The sequence below is a fragment of the Aulostomus chinensis genome, chromosome 3 (assembly GCF_037954235.1).
Source record: "Aulostomus chinensis isolate RoL2024-O1b breed Wild chromosome 3, RoL_Achi_v1.0, whole genome shotgun sequence".
Taxonomy (NCBI): domain Eukaryota; kingdom Metazoa; phylum Chordata; class Actinopteri; order Syngnathiformes; family Aulostomidae; genus Aulostomus; species Aulostomus chinensis.
In genome coordinates, this window is record NC_141322.1 from 11,544,424 (window position 1) to 11,564,283 (window position 19,860).

The window sequence follows — 19,860 nt, forward strand, 5'->3', positions numbered from 1 at the left end:
CGCATCACCTAAAAACGGTAAGCTAACTTGTCCACCTTAGGTTGCCGCATCAGTTTTGAGTATATGAAACATATCAGAATTAACATTTCAATGTTTTTCTACAATTCTACAATTTCATTTGGCAGACGCTTTTGTCCAAAGCGACGTACAACACAAGCAAGAATTCAGACTTAAGGAAAAACCCATCGTAAGCGCAAAAGTGCTTCAGTTGTGATTTGGTCACAGGTACTGCCATCTAGTGGCAGAAGAAGAGTCGCCCCTCCCCTTTTTTTTTTTTGTCTAACAATTGTTTTGTTTTAATTGTAAAAATTCTAACAGTGGACTTGCCTTTTGTGTTTAAGAGTAGAGTTTTAAGTTAAAAGTCTATTTGTGTCTCAGCCGCAATGCTGAGCTCCTCTGTTCAGTCTCGCTCTGTGCGCAGGACAAATGATAGCGTCGGTCATTGTTGACACAGTATATTTTTCATATATGAAATTAGTCGATTTTTAGTCGAAATTTGAGGGCTTCAGTCGACCAGGAATTTCTTTGGTTGATTACAGCCCCATTCAAAAGTCATAAAAGTTGTTTTCATTGGTGAAGGTTATTATGCCGAATAAAGCGTACAGGTCCCATCAACGTTTGAGAGCATTTTCATTAGCAACGTGCTAAAATCCAAAAATGTACACATCTCACTGGCTTTGGTTGTGTGAACCCACAAGGATGCTAACTTCCAGGTTGGCCTATAATATTACTTCATCCCTGCTCTACTCTGTATAGACAGTCACACATTGTATTGTAGCTGTTTTAATGCTGCCTTTGTTGAACTTCCTCTGAACTTTGTTTTCTTCCCAAAGACATCCGTGAGATTGTCTCGCCTGCGGTGTTGAACACAGATTAACTGTGATGTGTCCCATCCAGATGTATTACAACACACCGAAGATGCATCACGTCTTTGATGTGATTTAGTCTCCTCAAAAACAGACTTCTGTTCACAGTATGCTTCATAAAATCAAAGATTGACAAGAGATGTGTGTTGCCTCACCGTTTCTTATGAATATTAATGAATAAAATGACTCCTTTAAAAAACTGACTTTATACTGAGAGGCATGAGGAGGAAGGTAACTGTGATTGAGGCAGACTCGGTAGTCGAGCGTCACATTAAAACACTCACTCTGTAGTTTGATTTATTTTTTTTTGACATGTCCCAAGGGAGTACAGCAATTTTCCAGCAGGCTTTCAATGGATTTATATTGAAAAGGAACCTTTTGGAATTTTGACGTCATTTGGTAATAGCTGAATTTTGTAGATAGACTATAATAATAGAGTTATCCAAAAAAAAAAAAAAAAAAATCTAAATTCTGTCGTGGGAGCACCACTTAACCTGGAGGACACAGTTTATTTCAATTCCCCAGTCATCTGAGTCTCTGCCTGCTGCATGCAAAGTACTTTGCATAATATGCATATATATTTGTGTTAACATTTATTTTTGGCTTTATCATTTCTAAAGCCATTTCCATTGTTTTTACTCTGTCCTTACTATTACATGTAGGTTCTCTGTCTGGACTAATGGTGGTTTCTGTTGTAGTTCTATCCCTCAACAGCTACTGAAAATATATGCAGAAAACATCCATGTCTGTCTTTTTTTTGAAGTATTTTGAAACCAGAAGTGGTCGTCACTTACCTAATGCCAAAAGAAGCCACCCTGTGTTTTGTTTTTGGGGTTTTTTTGTTTGTTTTTTTTTAGCCGCGTGCTGCCACAGAGGGTTTCATGATAAAGGACATCTCAGCTGTTGCAAGTGAACCAATAGAATCAACTCAGAGTTCTCAACTGTTATGTTTTGCCATTAACAAGCCGGCATGGCACTTCCAGGGTAGAGAGAGTTGGTTCTTACTAGTGTAATCCTTTTTTAATTAGCTAGATCAAGAAACAAATTCGCTCTGGTTTATATGGCAGACATTACGTTACTGTAGCTGACATGAAGGTTTCTATCACGCTTTTATGGTGATAATAGCAGCATGGTTGGATTTAATTTTTACATTCTTATGGCTAAATGCTGGTGTTACGGCATTTGTTTCACTCTTATTTGTAACTTGCATATAATTGACACCGTCCTACTGATATTCTCTGAAACAGGCATTTAAATCAGGGCTCTGCTAGCAAGTCATGTTTTAGAATCTTCAAGTATTACGGTGCCGGTTCATGAATTTTCACAGAAATCCCTGGGTTCAGTTTTTGCTGGCTATTTTTTTGAAGGTAGCTTCATTAGTGTGGTCTCTCTTTCACACACATTCTTTGAAACATAAAGGAAGTGTCCACTTCCTGTAATGGTTATACTTAAGGAGCAGTGAAGAGTCACCGAGGCAACCCATTTTTCACACATTAGAGAGCCAACCTCTGAAATAATTAAGACCGGCAGGCCAAGGAGACACCCCTCTGTTCTTTAATTCCAGGTTTCAATTGATAATTAGGCTGTGTTTTATGTGTGACATCTCCTTATCTTTTCTTTGCTTGCTATCTAGCTCTTTCTCATTTTATGCGTCTTGTATTATTATTATCTCTGTTGCCAACTTTGTCTTTTTCATCTTTTTGCCCCAGTGGTTTGCTTTGATGCGAAGATCAACTTCGACGACAACGCTGAGTTCCGTCAGAAAGCTGTGTTTGCCATGGACGACATGAGTGAGAGCGACCCAACAGAGATGGAGGCAGCCAAGTGGGACCTCAAATATATCGGATTGGATGGAAACATTGCCTGCTTTGGTAAGGAAACTGCTAATTGGCCCATTGAACAGGCACACAGGCCACCATTATGAATTCGCCCTTTAGCAGACCCTTCTTAACGTAAGGCTTTAATGTGTCTTTTAAGTCTCACAAGTGAAAAGCTCGGACACAGTTAAAACTTTGTCAAAGTAAAGGCACCCTTGGCTCTCCTCCAGTCCACATTACAAACAGCTTTTTGAGGACTCCAGAAGGAATGCTCCCGTAACCAATGCGTTCTAATTAGCGATAATCCGCCTAGAATGTCTCCAGTGAGCCAGATTGTTAGCATTCTCATTAAAGGCCCACACTCTTGTCATAAATCAAAGCTTTTACAGTGTGCAACAGCACTAACAGGTGCTCGCCCTTCTTACCCAATAGCCCCATAAACACATTAGATGTCTGTAATACTAACACCCCATCCCCCGCATGCGAGCACACACACACACACACACACACACACACACACACACACACACACACACACACACACCATCCTGCATCCCCAGCTCCCAGCCTCTCTCAAAGTTACAACAGTTTTTAAGGCCCTGCAGCTTCCATGAGAACTCTGTAAGCCACCAAAGTGACAGCTGTTAAAGCGAATTTGCCTTTTATTGAGACCTTGGTCAAGGGAGCTTGCCAGGACACAAGATCGGCTTGGCTAGAACCAAACGAGGTAGGACATTTGGCTCCGGCACAACTCTACGGGGTAGCTGCACTGATAGTTGGCAAAATGATGACACCAGGCCACAGAAAAAGTACAGCCAAACCTCTTTTTAATTAATGTTCATCTCTCTGAAGGTTTCTCTCTGGTGTTCGACTTGATGCATTGAATGTTCCTGAATGGAAGATTTCCCACTGTTTCAAATTCTAAGTGTGTCAGTTTTCTCCTTTGGTTGATAATTTACTGCTTTGTGGGTGTTCTTACAGTAAATGCCATAGTTTCTTTCAGCTCCTCTAATGTTTTAATTAACTCATGACAGCCAACGCTACAAGGCTTCTCTCTTGGGATGTTTTATTTCTATTGTGGACTCAGAGCCAAATGTACCTTTGTATTTGAACAAGCTCATTCCAACTAAAAACAGCAGCATTATTTTTCTTCGATGTCACGAGCAGTGAACGGAGCTGGCCTGGCCATGGCTACATGTGACATCATTGACCTGCATGGAGGAAAGCCAGCAAACTTCCTGGATCTTGGGGGAGGAGTCAAAGAGAGGCAGGTGTATGAGGCCTTCAAGCTGCTCACTGCTGACCCAAAGGTAGGAACAACCAAATGGGCGACAGTTTTGCTTCCCAGATTGATTGTTAAAATGTGGTGCAAAAGTCAAATGAAGCAAATTGTTAGATTACATATTTAAAGAATTTACCACCAGTTGAACTGCCTTTGATATTGTAGTCATGTATTTTGTTATAGCGCATTCATAAAGCTCTGTCAATCTCGTTAGTGCTTTGTAACTGAGACAACAGTGCTCATTATACTGGGGACCTTGGCATATGTCCATGTTTCACTGAGGGAAACAGACTGCATGTGATTATACGCCATCATTCTCAGTTGCAGTGGCATGGAAAATCACTGCTTTGTGCTCCTTAAAGAGGAGACTGCTAGTATCAAGTGCTTCCGGACATGTACACAAAATCACAGGTTTTTATAGAGCACATTTAAATGCACACATATACAAATGAGCCAACAGTCTTGCAGCTCAGGATAAGCGAGTAGCAGCTTGGGGTGTTTTACAAGAGATTCAGCCCCGTGTTAAGAGAGCTAATAATTCCAAACTAAACAATACGAGTCTTGTAGTGATATTACATTGCTGATCGTGTGTTGATAGTCATCACACTGCTAATTATCTAATTCCACTGCTGTCACTCTCATATCCCTGGACTGATCTGGTTGCCACTGTTTGCATCTGTTGCACCACTGTTGGAATAGAATCATATTTTATACTGAGATGTTGAGGATCTGTTGTTATTTCACTCGGGCATGTGTACCTGAGCAGTAGGGATGATGGCGACATCTCACTTCACTTAGATTTGAGCAAACAGTCTCACTGACACTTGTCCTCTGTCAACCGTGCAAGAATAAAAGCAGTGCAATTTCCTTCATCCCACAGTTGAGCCTCTGTGTTCCCTACATGCGCCACCTTAACTGTGGCAACATGTTCCATGGAAACAGTCAATCCATTACTGAAATTATAGAACACATGTAGAAACCCCTCCTGCGTTTCCACTGTTTCCTTTAAGTTCTCTCTTGGCATTCACATATCTGTCCCACACATATTTTCATTTTTGGCAGCAGGTATTTTTTTTTTGTCTCTTCTAGCATTGTTGCAGTTTCTCACCAGGTGCTCATTGGCATTTTTATATGTCCCTGTACTCCTTCAGAGTTGAGTTTTACAAATTATAAGTTGGCTCTCCTCGCACAACCTCGCTACAAAACACGTCATCGTCATTTTCCTCCTTCTTAAGAAGCCGCCAACTAGATGGTGGTGTTTTGTCATTTTACTCCTCCTTATTATGACTGTACGGTCACTACTTTAGGCTGCTGTACGGACGCACAGGCCAGATAAAAAAATGTATATATGAGCAATGAAGACCCCAACTGAAAAGCAAACATGGCTGCCTTACTTTATTTAAATATTTAATTTATGAAAACAAAGGAGATGGTGCATATACAGATTTTGACGCACAGTCTGTTGTTGAAACATTTCACAATTCAAATTTCTCTCAACTCGTTACTCAGAAGTCTTTTCTTTTTGAAGATGATGTGTGTCATGAGGGTTTGGGCTGAGCTCAGGTAAAGGAAAGGATAAGATGGAAGAAGCCTTCATGTTAGGATCTATTTAGCAAAAGTGAGACTGAGGAAGTGCTTGTTGCCTTGAACCATCACTTTTGCTAAATAAATCCTTATATGGGAGCTTCCTGGTGTGTGGACCTAATACTTTCCTTTCCCTGTTCGTTTCGGATCAAGCAACCATTTAGGGATGTGCGTGTCCTTGTTTTTGACAGTCATGTGACTTCACCTTAATGGTCGGATAAGGGAAATGAAAATATTGCAGGGGATGAAACCAAAATATGACAGAGAAAACTACAAAAATTTGTCACAGTGTTCTGCCATCATCTGTTCATCTGAACCCTTTTAAAACGAGGTGGGGTTCCACCAACACAAAGTTTCAAAGTCTGCAGTCATTGCACTCTCACGCCAAAAAACTATCCCCCCGTTCCTCCTTCTCTTTCTGTCTGGGCTTGATCGCCCGGACCCAGATGGGGGTATAAGCCTGCTGCCTTTCCCTCCTGCTGCTGTGTATGGAAATAGAGACAGGAAGCTCCTCCCTGAGAGGGAAAAAAGTGGAATAGGATTGACAGTAAAACTGGGTTGGAAGCACCATTAGCATTTCTACCAGGGGACTTGAGAAACCTGCTCTGATATATAGAGAGAGAGATAGCTGCACATTTGCATATTTTTTCTCTCTTTTCCCACACAAATTACCACTCCCAAACTCAAAAATATGAGCAGAAATTGATATCACGCCCAAGGCAAGGTAATGTGACAAGGCAAAAAGTTATTGATTGCATGTGTCAATATGTTATGGTGAGAGTGCTCTTCTCTCTGTTTGCTTTCAATATCAAGGGCAATCAGTGCTTATAGCCTTCAATTACACCATCCTTTGTTTACATGGGAGGTCCCAGATGGACTCATTTGCTTGTATGGCACATCGTTATTGTTTTATTCTTTTTGCAACCACCTTTTATCTTCTAGTTTTGACAGGGTATATTATGAGGAGGCTTATATCTGCTTTTACTGCATGACATGAGTTTGATAACTGCTGTACGGATGGCCAATAATGTCCTGAATACATGAATTTGTGCTTTTTTTATTTGACATCTCTGGTTTTTTTGACGGGAATGGTTCCAATGGTTTATGCCTTTGGAAGACAAAGATACATTTTGAGGCTCGACAGGCAGAGCAGCAGCGTGTATCTCACTGTAACGATGCTATACATTTCCACAATAACAGGTATTTTGGTGTCAGTCTTTTCGAAATCTCTCTCCCTCCGTCACGTTAACGATTTTGTCTCCCTCTTCCCAGTTCCTTGGCTCTCTCCCTCTGAGTCTCTGCTTTGATGTCTCAAGCTCATTGTGCTGAGAGGAGTGGAAGTGAGGTACAGCTGGCACTGAATAGTCGAGACGGGGCCTGAGATGACAAAGCCCTCTTTTTCTTTTCCACTCACTTCTCCAGCATGTACCCGTACAGCATTCATTACTTTAAACATTGTTATTAGTCACTGAAAGAAAAGAGAGGAACCAAAAAAAAAAGAAAAGGATGTAACTGGAGTACTGCGTATGAAGTGGAAAGAACATGAAAAAAATGAAATGGTTGGGAGACAAATATTATAAAGTCACATTTGAGTTAATGACGTCAGATTATATGCAGCTCAGCATCAGACCAGTCAGCTTTGTTTGAATTAAGGCCCCCAGCTCTTTAAGCACTGACATATTTCTTTTCCAGGCTAAAATAAATAGCTCCGCTTTCTTCATATCCACGTATAGAAGCGTTTGTTGACAGAATTGCTGAATTTATTGAGGTTTCCCTCCTGGCACCTTTAGGCAAGAAGCAGGGGCAGGCAGCAAATACCAGCAGCCAAATAAGCTAGTTATTGCTTTGTGCCTGTTCCGTAAAGAAAGTGGCAGATAGATGTTTTGTCCAACTCAACATCCATTTTGTTCCTGGGGCTTAAGGCTGTTTTCAATCATTTTTATAGGCTTGAGTAAATAATGAAATTTCTCTGCAATACACCCTTGTTTTGGGTGTGTGAATGCACTATGATTTCATTGTGATAAGATTCAGTTAAGTGTATGTATAGTCTTATTTTTCCTCAGTGGAAGAGTGGAGATCTTAAAGATCATTTCTCTTTGAGAATAATACCAAGAAATTACACAGAAGAAAGAGGGTTTTTTTGTTGTTGTTTTTATTTACATGATGAAAAATCTGTTATCTGTGTGCACGCCTCCCTGTTTCTTTGTTCAAGCTTGCGTGTTCATCTGTGTGCTTGCCTTTCTGGGTTGCTACCTGTAGGCTTGTTGCATGCTGCTGTAGTTTGCCGTGCTGCTGCATTTGAGGCAAAGCTGGCATGCAAAGTGCGGATGCTGTGCTCGGAGATGAAAGAGGGACAGATTGGCACATTAGCATTAGTTCAGTTGGGTGACCCACCTCTTAGGCAAATATCGAGGTGTGTTCATGTGTCTGTGTTAATGTTGTTGCGTAATGGCGCTGTAGATCATGAAACATTTCAACTCCCATAGGTGTGTGTGTGTGTGTGTGTGTGTGTGTGTGTGTGTAAAACCTCAATTTGAAATTTTTTTGGCTCACATTTGTTGATATCCCTGCCTTTTCACCTTCTTACACCTCTCGCTCACACTCCTGAGCACCACCTACTCATAAGTCCCATCTCCTCCTCCACGGGAGAACAACAATATTACAATCTTCCACACACTATCCTCTGTCTCCTGTGAAAGTCTTTATTGGTGTTATTCAGCACGTCCTCCACGGCGTTGCATACCAAGACATTTACAGTGGCACCCCAGTGTGTCTTCTGGCCAGCCAGTTATCATGATTTTCTCTTGCTGTTCCCTCCCCTCCAGTTCTCTCTGTTCTTCCTCTTTCTATTTGTATCTCTCTTTTCTTCCCTGTAGCCTTTCATCTAACTAAATCCTGTTAAAGTCAATGTGAGGAGCCCCCTTCAGTTTCATTCCTGCTTGCTAAATCCTGTAGGAGCCGAGCCACTGCCTGCTTCATCCTCATATGGAGCTGTCTGAGCCCATGTCTAATGTGCTTCAACACGTATGGCGTCTCAGAAAAACAGTCAGTGCCAGGTGAGCTAGAAAAATGTGCATTATCCTGTCTTCTGGCTGCAAAGGGAACTATGCCCTATTTTACAGGGGGTACGTCCTTAGGGTGTTACACCTCAAGACTGAGGTGGAAATCACACACCTCATTCGCTCGCTGTGCAGTAATGCAAGGTGTAAATGCATGTGTTGTCAAAGCTGCCGCACCACACTTAAAAGCTCTACACATATACGCAGCCCTTGAGGAACCTTAACAGCTTTTAATCACAAGAGTCACCTGTGATGTGAGAATCCAATGCTGTATTATTTTAGAAGGAGCAAAATCACCTCTCCGCCTGAAGCCGAGGGCCTTTGGGAGGTGCTGGTCCCTTGTGTTATAAGCCCAAGCAATGCAAAGCCATTGCGAAAGCGAGAAAGAAGAAAAACAAGCTAAGGCAGTAATGGAGTTCATTCTCTGCACACAGAATATTACACAAGTACTAAATAAGGGGGGCAGCCATGGAGGGACTAGTACTTAATCTAGCCAACTCTGCGAGATTGCCATATTCAGGCCAGGCCACCGTAAGAGCCAGCATAGCTTGCAACAGGCAGACAGCGTGGGGGTGTATGCGCTTTAATGGAGAATAGGCTGTCTGGGTGATGAATTCCATTTTTTTGATATGCTGAGTAAGTCATTGTATTGGTTTGCCATTACAAGCAAAAAGTTCCACCTCATGTAATGGTTTTCCTGCAGATTTGCTTACAATGCATTAAAATCCTGCTTTAGTGACAGATAAAGGGTTGGGTTTTCTGTATCATGGGACCCCTTTAGCTCCAGTGCATTGAAAATCACCGCTGCAATGTAGAAAACCTGTGTTAGAGGCTCTACTGAGTGCACCGACCCCGTGTTAGTCCTTGAAATGTGCTCAACAGGAGCCTGTAATTCTTCTCTTGGTACGTTCATATTGACACATTTCTCAGTTTATTGTATTGATGTGTGGGTGCTTTACTAATGGACTAACGTGTGTTCATCAGAGGGCAACAAATGCACAGACATGGTGAAGTGCACATCTATAGAATGATGGGGAGTAGGTGGACCTGCTGGATGGAAGAGCTCCCGTCCTCCCATCAACTAAAAAACCCTCCGTGTCAAAGGGGCACATCAGATGAACAGCCCTACTTTTAGAGCAGATGTATATGATAATGCCTCTGTGCTGGCTTTAGACAGGAGGCATTGCATTTCCAGGTGGTTCATATGCCCGTTCTTGTTGATGTCAAATCTCTGGAATCTTAGAAAATTGGCTCATATATCCACGGTCCCTGTTTTTCACTGCCTGCTTTGTATCCTAAAGTATGCCATCTAGCTGTGCTTTTTTAGTTTTCTTTGAGAAAAACTCTGTTGCCTCTTAGGTCGTGTTTACACCAAAAGAACCGTTTTCTGATTTGAAATAAAGCGAGGATGATATATTGTTGCAATTTCTCAACTGGTCCGGTTCATGTTCACAAAGGCCAAACTCAAACGGTCAAAAAAAATTGTCACGTGTCAGCAAAGCCGTTCGGTGATTGCTTATACAGTTAAGGCGGGTAGACGAAAAATCCCTCGCAATTTTTACTGTACATCATGGAGTGTTGGTGCTGATCTGGACTGCATATCAGCAGACTTTAACGGACCACGCATATGAATGGCTGGGAAAACTGCGGCAGTTGAATAATGTATTCATACACGCACGTCACAGAAGATGCCCTGCAATCGGACGGTCATGTCACAGAAGACACTAGGCAATAATGATAGCCTACCTCCATGTTTTTTCCTTTGTCATACAAGTGTGACCAGTGAGGTAAGTGGACAATTAAAAGCTCACAATCACATACATGTTAAAATCACAAAGTTGGCTCATCATACAAACAGAATATGACGTATAAAATGCTGCGCTTCCTGTGATTGGTGCGGCTGGGGTTCACACCAGAAGTAAACTGCTCTAGAGTTCACTTGATCGCGGTCAGAGACCACCCCTACCAGGCAGACCCTCGAGCAGTTGACTGGCCCGCACCAGAGTTCGAGTACCTGTGTTCACACCAACCAAAACGAACCGCACCAAGGAGGTAAATGCTCCAGGGTTCAGTTCAACTGGACTAAACAAGGCTGGCATGAACTTTTTAGTAAAAATAAACAGTGGCTGGCTGTAGCCATCTGCCCCACCCCACCCCACCCCTCACCTCACCTGAAAACGCTGGAGTTTTTCCCTTCAGCTGATGTCGTCTGCAGCTCTCCGAGCAAAGTCTACACTGCCCTTGCAAATTCAAAGGTCGAGGTCATTGTGACAGGCTCACATCGTATGCATACAACCATGATGTGTTTTTTCTCATTCTGAAATGTGAAATCAATGTGTAGAATAATTTTTTTGTTTTCAGGTAATTGGTTTTTTTTTGTTTTTTTCAATTACCACCTTCGTCCCACTTTTACATATAGTCTGAACAGTCTGAGCAGGGGCAGCAAACCTTACGTTACGCTCGCATAGCACTCCGCTCAAAAAAACCAGAGTGTAACAATTGTCAGATGCGATTGCCTAAGTCATCCATTCCATTACTAAATCTAACATTTAATTAATTTTACTCCTCTGTAATCTCGTGTCATTTTATTATTCATCATTAGGTCATTTCTCTTGTTTTCTTCATATACTGATGCTGCTGTCTACCAAGTTGGAGTCTGTCATGGCACGAATGTAAATATGTCATTCCATCAGGATCATGGCCAGCTAAGTGTGTTGCTTCTTCAGTAAAATAACCAACTGGAATATTGCTTAAAAGCTGTGGAGGGAACGAACTGGCCAAGATGGAATGTGAAGGACAGTTCATAGTGATTGTAGTGAAAAATGTGGAGACGAGAGAGAGTATCGAAACAACCAAACAAGTCTTTACATCCCAGACAATTCCAGTACAAGAGCTGTAGAGAAGTGTCAGGTGTTGCCTTTGACGCATACCTGCACTCATCCAAATGCTGTCCTTAAATAATTTAAAGTACAAATTCCAGTGTGCCCTGGGAATGTCAACAGGTCAACACAGGGCATGTTGTATAGGTGTTGCCAGCGTTGAAGGTTTTCACCCTATTAGTCGATTATTCCCTATTTTGCAATATGCTTTCATTTTCACTGTTTTATCAGAATCATTGCCTTATTGTTGAGCAGGTTTAATCAAACATTTGACGTTTGGCACTGAAGTGGCTGTAAAATGAGGATGCTTTAAAAAAAACAAAAAAACAACTTCCTAGAGCGCTAATTCATGGACACCTACAGTTTTACAGGTCCAGAAGTAGAGGTTAATTTTCTACTTTTTGCAGATGGCATGCTTTTGCAGCTGAGCGTAAAAATTATGTTATTGCCCACTCCTGATCAACAGTCGTTGCTGTCCCAGGTGAAGGAGTTCAGGTCTTACAGGATGTTGCTCTTTATTACGGGTAAGATTGAGCCCGATGTAGTAAGGCGATTCATTACTGCTCTTCCCACTCTTTAGTTGGGATTTATATTAATTTACATTCCAACCCAGACCTACGGTCAGGAACTTTAAGTAGCCGCCAAAAGAATGAGAACCTGCATACAGGCATTTGAAATTAAAGCAGTTTCCTTCATGGGGTCTTTGGACTCGGCCTGTGGAGGGATCTCAGAGTGGAGCCACAGCTCCTTCACACTGAGTCAGCTGAGGTGGTTTTGGCATCAACCTCACACTGGAGGTGTTCTGGGTACAGCCAAGACCATGGAGTAGACCAGTACACACTGGAGGGATTATACAGCTCACAGTTGCTTTAATAGCTGCATATTGAGACGAAACACACACCTGAGGTGATAATGGCACCCACTCTTGTTTTTCTTTGAAGTCTTTTCTCTTTTTTTTTCTGACATGCAAACACACTGTTCTTTATGATTGAATTTGGGAACTCTGTCTGAAAATAGATTGTCATAACACTATGTCGCATAATGTCATACAAATCACAAATGTACACCCACATTTTGGTTTGGGGCACGAAAAAGTACACATTGCATCTCGTGTAGGAAGCCTGAAGCGATAGGAAGGACTTATAGGTTTGTCACACAGTTCCGCCTCTCAGTCCTCTGGTGAAGGTTAATTTTATGGAAACGAATGAATCGTCCAGGGATGCACCATGGAGCTGAAGACTTGTCAGATTGATTTGCCCTTCAGGGAATTAATGCCTTGTCTGTCTCCTTCTCCATTTGATATGGGTTAGATGGGTGCAACCGGCTTTTAAATAGCCATGTCATTTCTCACGGCTCCATCGGTAGACAACAGTGCTTAACCATCATCTCCGCATAAAGACTATGGATTGCTAATGTATTCACCTCATCCTGTCACCACGTCTTGGCTCCTTTTCATCCCTTGTTGATTCTGACACACACGCGCACGCTCACACTCCCTAACGGACAAGTCCCATGGGCTCACCTGATTGAGCCTTGTCCAGTCTCCCATTCCTCATCTGGGAGAAATCAATAGAGGATCTAGGATTGGGACTTGGGCTAATTGAGCTCTGTACTCTCTGTTCTCTTATTGCTGCCAGGAGCATTTTGTCATCGGAGCACCTGGTTCACACTACGAGCCCAGAGGAGGCAGCCGGTGATCAGATAGGGCTTTTAGATTCCACAGGGACAGGATATGCCGGTGATTGAGTGACCTTATGAAGTCAAGCACAGAGTTTCATTTATCCCTCATGTTTGTTGCACAGTTTTGGAACATTAAATCAGTAGAGTTGTGATGATTACTCCTTGCTTTTTTTTACTGTTTTGGTTTTGTTTTTGCAGTCCCCTCTCAAGCTGGTCCTTGCGTTCATTTGCATGTATTTGACATCCTACTGCTTACCAGGACATCTATAGAATGAACCTAAACGTCTGTCATTGGGGCCTCAGCTATAAATATCCAACAGTAAGAGGTGTTGCGCTCATGCTTTCCACACACCCATTGATCACTTGCCCACCGTACTGCCTCGTCACATGTGCAAACAGATACCATCCTTAGAACCTGCTTTTCTGCTCTTCCCAGTATTATAACTGGAGGCTCCATCCATCTAAACCATCTGCTGCTGTTATTGCACCACCCTTACCCACCATTCCAGTTCTCTGTCTCTCCATCTTTCCCCATTCCAAGACTTGAGGGAGTGTCGAAAACACTGACAGCGCTGTCCACTGCTGAAATACATTGTGTGACTGTTAGACCTCCCTCATTTCACGCTTGCCTGACAGTCGTGTGTGCCCATGCAGGGGGATTATGGGAGGCCACTCAAACACTCAGTTGATGGGGTTATTCATGTTCTCTGAGCCGTGCACTAACAACATAAACACTGTGCCCTCTCCCGTCCTCCAGGGTTATTACTGTAGGCTACATATTTGAAGTCATTTGTTGAGGGTAAGCTTGAGTCCTTCAGATGCAGGTTAATTGTAATGAGAGCAATTTAATGTTGCTGTAAATGAATTAGAGTAAAATGCGATGACCCACAAGCTGACAACGTGCAGAAGCCTTGAAAATGTTTTTTTTTTTCTCGATCCCTTCTCGGCATGAGATGGTCAAAGTGCACCTAACATCATTAACTGCAGTGAGTCACTGTACGCGTGAACACTCATCATACACCAACATCCATTTAAACCCATTTAACAAAGAACTCCTGAAATTAACAACCTGTGAGAGAGGCAGATAGGAACATCATATTATACAAGATTTTTAAATCCAAAAACGATTGTGTTACACTCCAAGCTGGAAATGAATTGTTTAAGAAGCGCACACAGTCCTAAGGTGTGTTACACTTCTCAACCATTTTACGTGACAGAATAAAGTTCAAGCTCATTCGTAACTGATGACACACACCACGTAAAATGAGACATCTCATTGTGGCATGACATCAGGGTGATGCTTAGATGATCAAACCCCACAGAAAGCTGTCATATAGTGAGCACCAGCACTGATGAAATCTGACTGAGTCCCTACAGATACTGACTATTATATTTGGGACTGTGTCACAGTTTTGAGACATTGTAGCTTTTACCTGTGCCTGACCTCAGTTTACTAATTTTTCAATATAAAATCATTCAAATTATTGATCAATATCATGAGATTTGTCGAAGGCATTGATGGATTTTTTTTTTTCTCTTAAAACAGCTCGAACGACCCCTAATTTGGGTGGAGGGATCCTCTCTACTTATAGTTTGTCTGCTGGAGTTCACAAGATTGAGGTTCATTAGTAGAACTTTGTGCACCGAGGCCCAGAGCACACAGCTTAACTTAAACGCTGCCCCAGTCTCCCTCCCCACTTGCTCTTTCAGGATTCATTTGGGCTTTGATTCCTGGCTGGCAGCTCCTCACCAGGAGAGCTCTATTCTGCCCAGCGCTCACGACATCATAAATGACCTATTCAATAAAATTACTGAATGTACCGCCATGTTCAGTGTTGTCTCCCAATTGTCGCAGCCGTTGAGCCAGGCTGTGACAGCTGCCAACAGAAGATCGAGTGCCTGGTTTGTTTTGCGTAGCTGCTAAATTAACATGATCATCAGGCTGTTCGTTTGTGCTTGATTTTGAATAATATTAATTTTGTTCCAACATGGCCTTCTTCTTTAGAACTCTCATTAACCGTCAGATTTTAGTCCGACCGCGCTCACACATCCAAACATTGTAGCCAGGCAGGTTCATGGTCATGGGTCATCATCATCTCATTGCTATCAACCTCCATTTAATGAGGTTTCAGTGAGATGCAGTTAAAGCAGAAGAACTCAGCAACCTAGTCATTCCCTGATATTGTTTAGCCCTGATTCAGGCCTGGATATCATCCAACTTTATAAACTAACTTGTCGGAAAACTCTGCCGCTCATTATTGTCTGTACTTCACATGGCAGTCATTCTCCAGAGTATTGGCCATCTTACTTTTACTTGTGCACCTGCAATTTTTTTTTTTAATGAGTAAAAATGTCAAAAAGCATGCAAATATCGCGTCATTCGCACCGTCATTTTTTTTCAGCTCTAGATCTCAGCAACACCCTTAGATAATCTGCCCTTGCATGTCTTCAGGCAAAATGAGGCAGCTCTACTCCCAGCCACCTGTTTTAGCCCCTCCAAATTGGTTGCGGTGATGTTCAGAACTTTAGTTACTAATAAAGCACTACCTATTGGGAATTTGGCCGTATTTGTCCCATGTGTCTTTGAAGAGCACGGCAGAATACAGAATATCTGATCTATTTATGTTGTCAGAGTGCAGAAAAGTAGGAAAGAGCCTCATCACTCTTATAAATGAAGTTCAGGAGGTGGGGGGGTCAGAGTTTTTCTCTGACCCCCCCAAAACCAAAGGTGACTGCTGTCTTGCAGTCCTTGCACCCAGAGTCTGATCTCTCACCTTCCATTAAGACAACTGAGTTGGTTGACTGATATAAAACCAGCAAACTCTTAAAATACACTTTTAAAATGTAGCTTTTCCATCATTTGTAGGGTTTTTGTAACGTGTCACTGCTTGTGGTGGTTTTGTGTGTGTGTGTGGGCTTTTTTGGAATTTTTTTTTGTATTTTTAAATACTTACAGTAAAACCTATTTTTGTATTCATGTTTATTTTGGTTAAAAGCACTTTGTAAAGTTTTGGGAAAGAGGTGCAATATAAAGATTATTATAAATCCCTCTGTCTAATTCTGCAAGGGCAGCAGTGTTCTTTGTATTAACATTTTAATCCACCATGGAAAATAAAGACATCAAGATTCTGGAGTTTCCTCATTAAAACCCAGTCTTGCTTGATATTTCAAAGACAGCCCCTACCAACTTTTTTCTAAATCCTCTAAAACGCTGTCTCCTAAGTTGCGGTGTCCATTTTTCCAACTGTGTGTCTTCACGAGTGAATAATTAATATACTTTATTTCTGTTTAAGTGTCCCGTCTCTCTCTAGTATCCCTCTTTCCCACTGGTCATGTTTCAGGTATTTGTTGCTTTGTATGGCGAGACATGCTGGCAGCAGTGCAGCGAGAGATTATTGTCAGTGTAATTGGCTTTTCCAGGCTTGATTTGATACTAGCCTCTTGTCTGATCCCCACACTTCTATATTATCGAGCGTAATGGAAAGATGATGAGGCTCACATGAAACGTCCGCCTCATCATATCTCAAGAGAAATCGCTGCTGGCTTTTGGTTTATATTTGCAGGGTCAGGATACAAAATAATGTATCTGTGACGCAGCGCTCAGGGCGTAACCTCAGACACACGATGAAATGTACGCAGTGTTTTCCTTGTAATGATTTAAAAAAATTACATCTATGCTAGGATTTTCCTCATCCAGATCTCATTGTTCCTGTATTCTGATAAGATTCAGCCAGAAGGGAGTATTCTGTATCTGACAGTATGGTCCAGTCTCTAGGAGGCTGGTCAGACTGACATGACTGTTGTAGCAGCCTGCCTTGTTTCACTGAGCAGCAGAGGTGATGTTTAACAATGCTCCCTAACACTATCATCTGTGTCAGGATCTCCTGCTGCCAGACGAGCTCACAGATGGACAAGAGATTTGTGCCAGAGAAACTGAATACTGTAAAGGAAGCAGGAAGGTAGCGGAACAACTGACAGTGATTGTTTATTCAGGCTTTTTCACACGCATCTTACACATCTGTAAACTCTCAAGTTCTCATCGTTAAAAATAAATAAATAAATAAATAATGAACAGGTTCCAGTGACTACGAGAGAAGTTGCCGGTTGGAAATGAGGGGGGAAAATAGACCTCTGTGCCTGAATGCTCAAGTCAAAGCCTTTCTTTCATTGTAGTTCTCCTTTGCCTTCATTTGGACATAATAAGGCAGCTTTCCCAATGCTTTTGCCTGTGTTTTGGAGAATTTTTATCACGTTTCTGTCATCTCCTTTCATTTATCTGATCTAAATCTGGACCAGTGCCTCCTCTCTCAACTTAATGAAACTTTAATAGAACCTAAAAGATGCATTTGTTAGCATGTTCATGTTTTCATGTTGATCCTCACTGCGGTTCTCCCAGTTGATGGCTTTTTCATGCAGTTTGATTTGATTAAGGGTAAGAGTGTTAGATGGGGGAGGGGTCCCAACTCCTGCTCCATATTCCTCTCACTCAGAACGAGAACCTGGGATACTTGAACCCCTCTATTCGGGGTAAGGACTCGTTCCCTACCTGAAGTGCACAATCCACTGGGTTCCTGCGTAGACACTCGGCATCCGATTTAGAGGTGCTGATCCTCATCCCAGGCATTTCCATCTAAAGTTTGTACAGCAGTTGTGAGTTTTCTGTTTTACAATCTTATTTAACGTTGGTTTTTTTCTGGAGCTTCCATAAGTGTCATTTGAATAGTTTCTATATTTCAGAATACCTTTAAGGCACATCTCTCAGGACATTGCAGCAGAGGTCTCCAGTTGTTCTCTCCTTCCCTCTATCTTTTGGATGTTTTCCTCCACACTTTCCTTTTTGACTGTTTCAGAATTTTTTCTTGTCTTCGTTCATTTTTAACAGCCCAGTGGTGTTCATGATGTCTTTTTTTACTGGAATTGTTGAAATAGTGTGAAGAGAAAGAGAATACGGAGAAGAGCAAATGGGTGAAAGTTGTGTTGAAAAGCGTGATACAGACAGGAAGATAAGAAAGCGATGGTTTGGAGGGTCAGTGAAGGAGGGGAGGGATTGGGCGTAGAGTGTTAAAGTGTTGGAGGGGGAGGGAGTTGTAGCAGTGATTACATTGTCCATCAGGCCACAGGACGGTCTGCATCAGCCCACAGGATTGATGTTTGACAGAATAATTAGAAAACTGTCTCAGCCTGTAATCACTGAAGCTCATCTTGCTGGAGAAGACTTCCATTCGCTTGCTGACACACATGCGCAGTCACACACACACACACACACACACACACACACACACACACACACACACACACACAGGCTAGTCCGAGCCACCTGCGGTTGGCTGGTATATGGGACAGTGGGTTGATAGAGTGGTAAGATGGGAGTGTTCCTGTTTATTCTTAAAGAACTGAAAGAGTCTATCTGCAGACGTGGAGATGGGAGGCGAATGTGGCACTTCACTCACTGGTTCACTGAAGGCAGGAATGGAGAACACGCCGGTGGTTTTAAGTGCTCGAGATAGGGTATATGGACTGGAAAGAAATGAATTAAGTGGGATTTTACTACAGCAGGAGCCAGAATGGAAAGAGGTGTGTGTGTGTGTGTGTGGGGGTGGGTGGGTGGGTGTGGGTGTGTGTGCACTTGCTATATATTGAGAACTAGAATACGTATTTAACCAACAGAATGAGGACATTTTTGGAAAGTGAGGACATTTTAGCCGGTCCTCACATCTTCAAAGGGCCATTTGAAGGTCAAGACTTGGTTTTAGGGTCGAGGTTAGAATCAGGTTCAGGTTAGGTTTAGGGTCAGGTAGTCAGTTGAGATGGTTAAGTTTAGGGTGAGGGGCTAGGGAATGTATTAGGTCACTGAAAGTATTCACAAAGATATAAGTACAAGGACGTTGGTGTGTGTGTGTGTGTGTGTGTGTGTGTGTGTGTGTGTGTTCTGTACTTGCTACATATTGAGGACTATAATACATATTTAACCAACATAGCGAGGACATTTTTGGAAAGTGAGGACATTTTAGCCGGTCCTCACATCTTGTCACAGTGATAATTTTCAACCACACAGAAGACACAAAATAAATGAATAACCTCAGATGCACATCACATGAAATTTATAATTTAGCTGAGCTCATTTTTGCTCTTTTCTTTGGGGTTGTGAATGGTAGCTAGATAATAAAAGTCTGTGTTAAGGAGTGTTAAGGAGTTGTTCAATCCACATTATGGTCCTTAGTTTTGATTGTAGCTTAGTAGGGTGGAGTCGTCACCTCACCCCACCCTTGAACCTGCCCCACACACTTGTGCTTCACCTCTCTCTTGGGTTCTCTACATGGATCAACCTGACTTGGGGGTCAGATTGATTGGTGGATAATTATCTGACTGATTCTGAGAGTGAATTTGCTGAAAAAGAGGGATTTTTATGTCATCATTCTCATTTTCACTGAAAAGCAACTTAAACTAAAATGGTGTAAATTTGGGTGGATCTGTTTACATGGAGCTAGGAACCTTTTCTATTAAGGATGACATGCTGGTGAAGTGGTTCACACGGTCTCTTCACAGCTTGGTGGGGTTTGCTCTCCTCCTGTGCCTGCATGAGTTTTCTCAGGTTGCTCCGGTGTTCTCCCACAGTCCAGAAACATGCAAGTTAAGCTAAATTCATTTGGAGACTCTGAATTGCCTGTAGGTGAGAATGTGAGTGTAAAAGAT

The 19,860-nt window shown here is 42.2% G+C and overlaps 1 protein-coding gene across 1 annotated transcript in view; it reads left to right on the forward strand.

The window, feature by feature from the left end:
- suclg2 (succinate-CoA ligase GDP-forming subunit beta) overlaps positions 1-19,860 on the forward strand; it is a 113,151-nt gene that overhangs the window by 62,734 nt on the left and 30,557 nt on the right. Inside the window, exons 8-9 of the mRNA XM_086200638.1 lie at positions 2,576-2,737; positions 3,851-3,993. Of these exons, the coding sequence (XP_086056764.1) occupies positions 2,576-2,737; positions 3,851-3,993 (305 nt within the window). The remainder of the gene's footprint in view (positions 1-2,575; positions 2,738-3,850; positions 3,994-19,860) is intronic.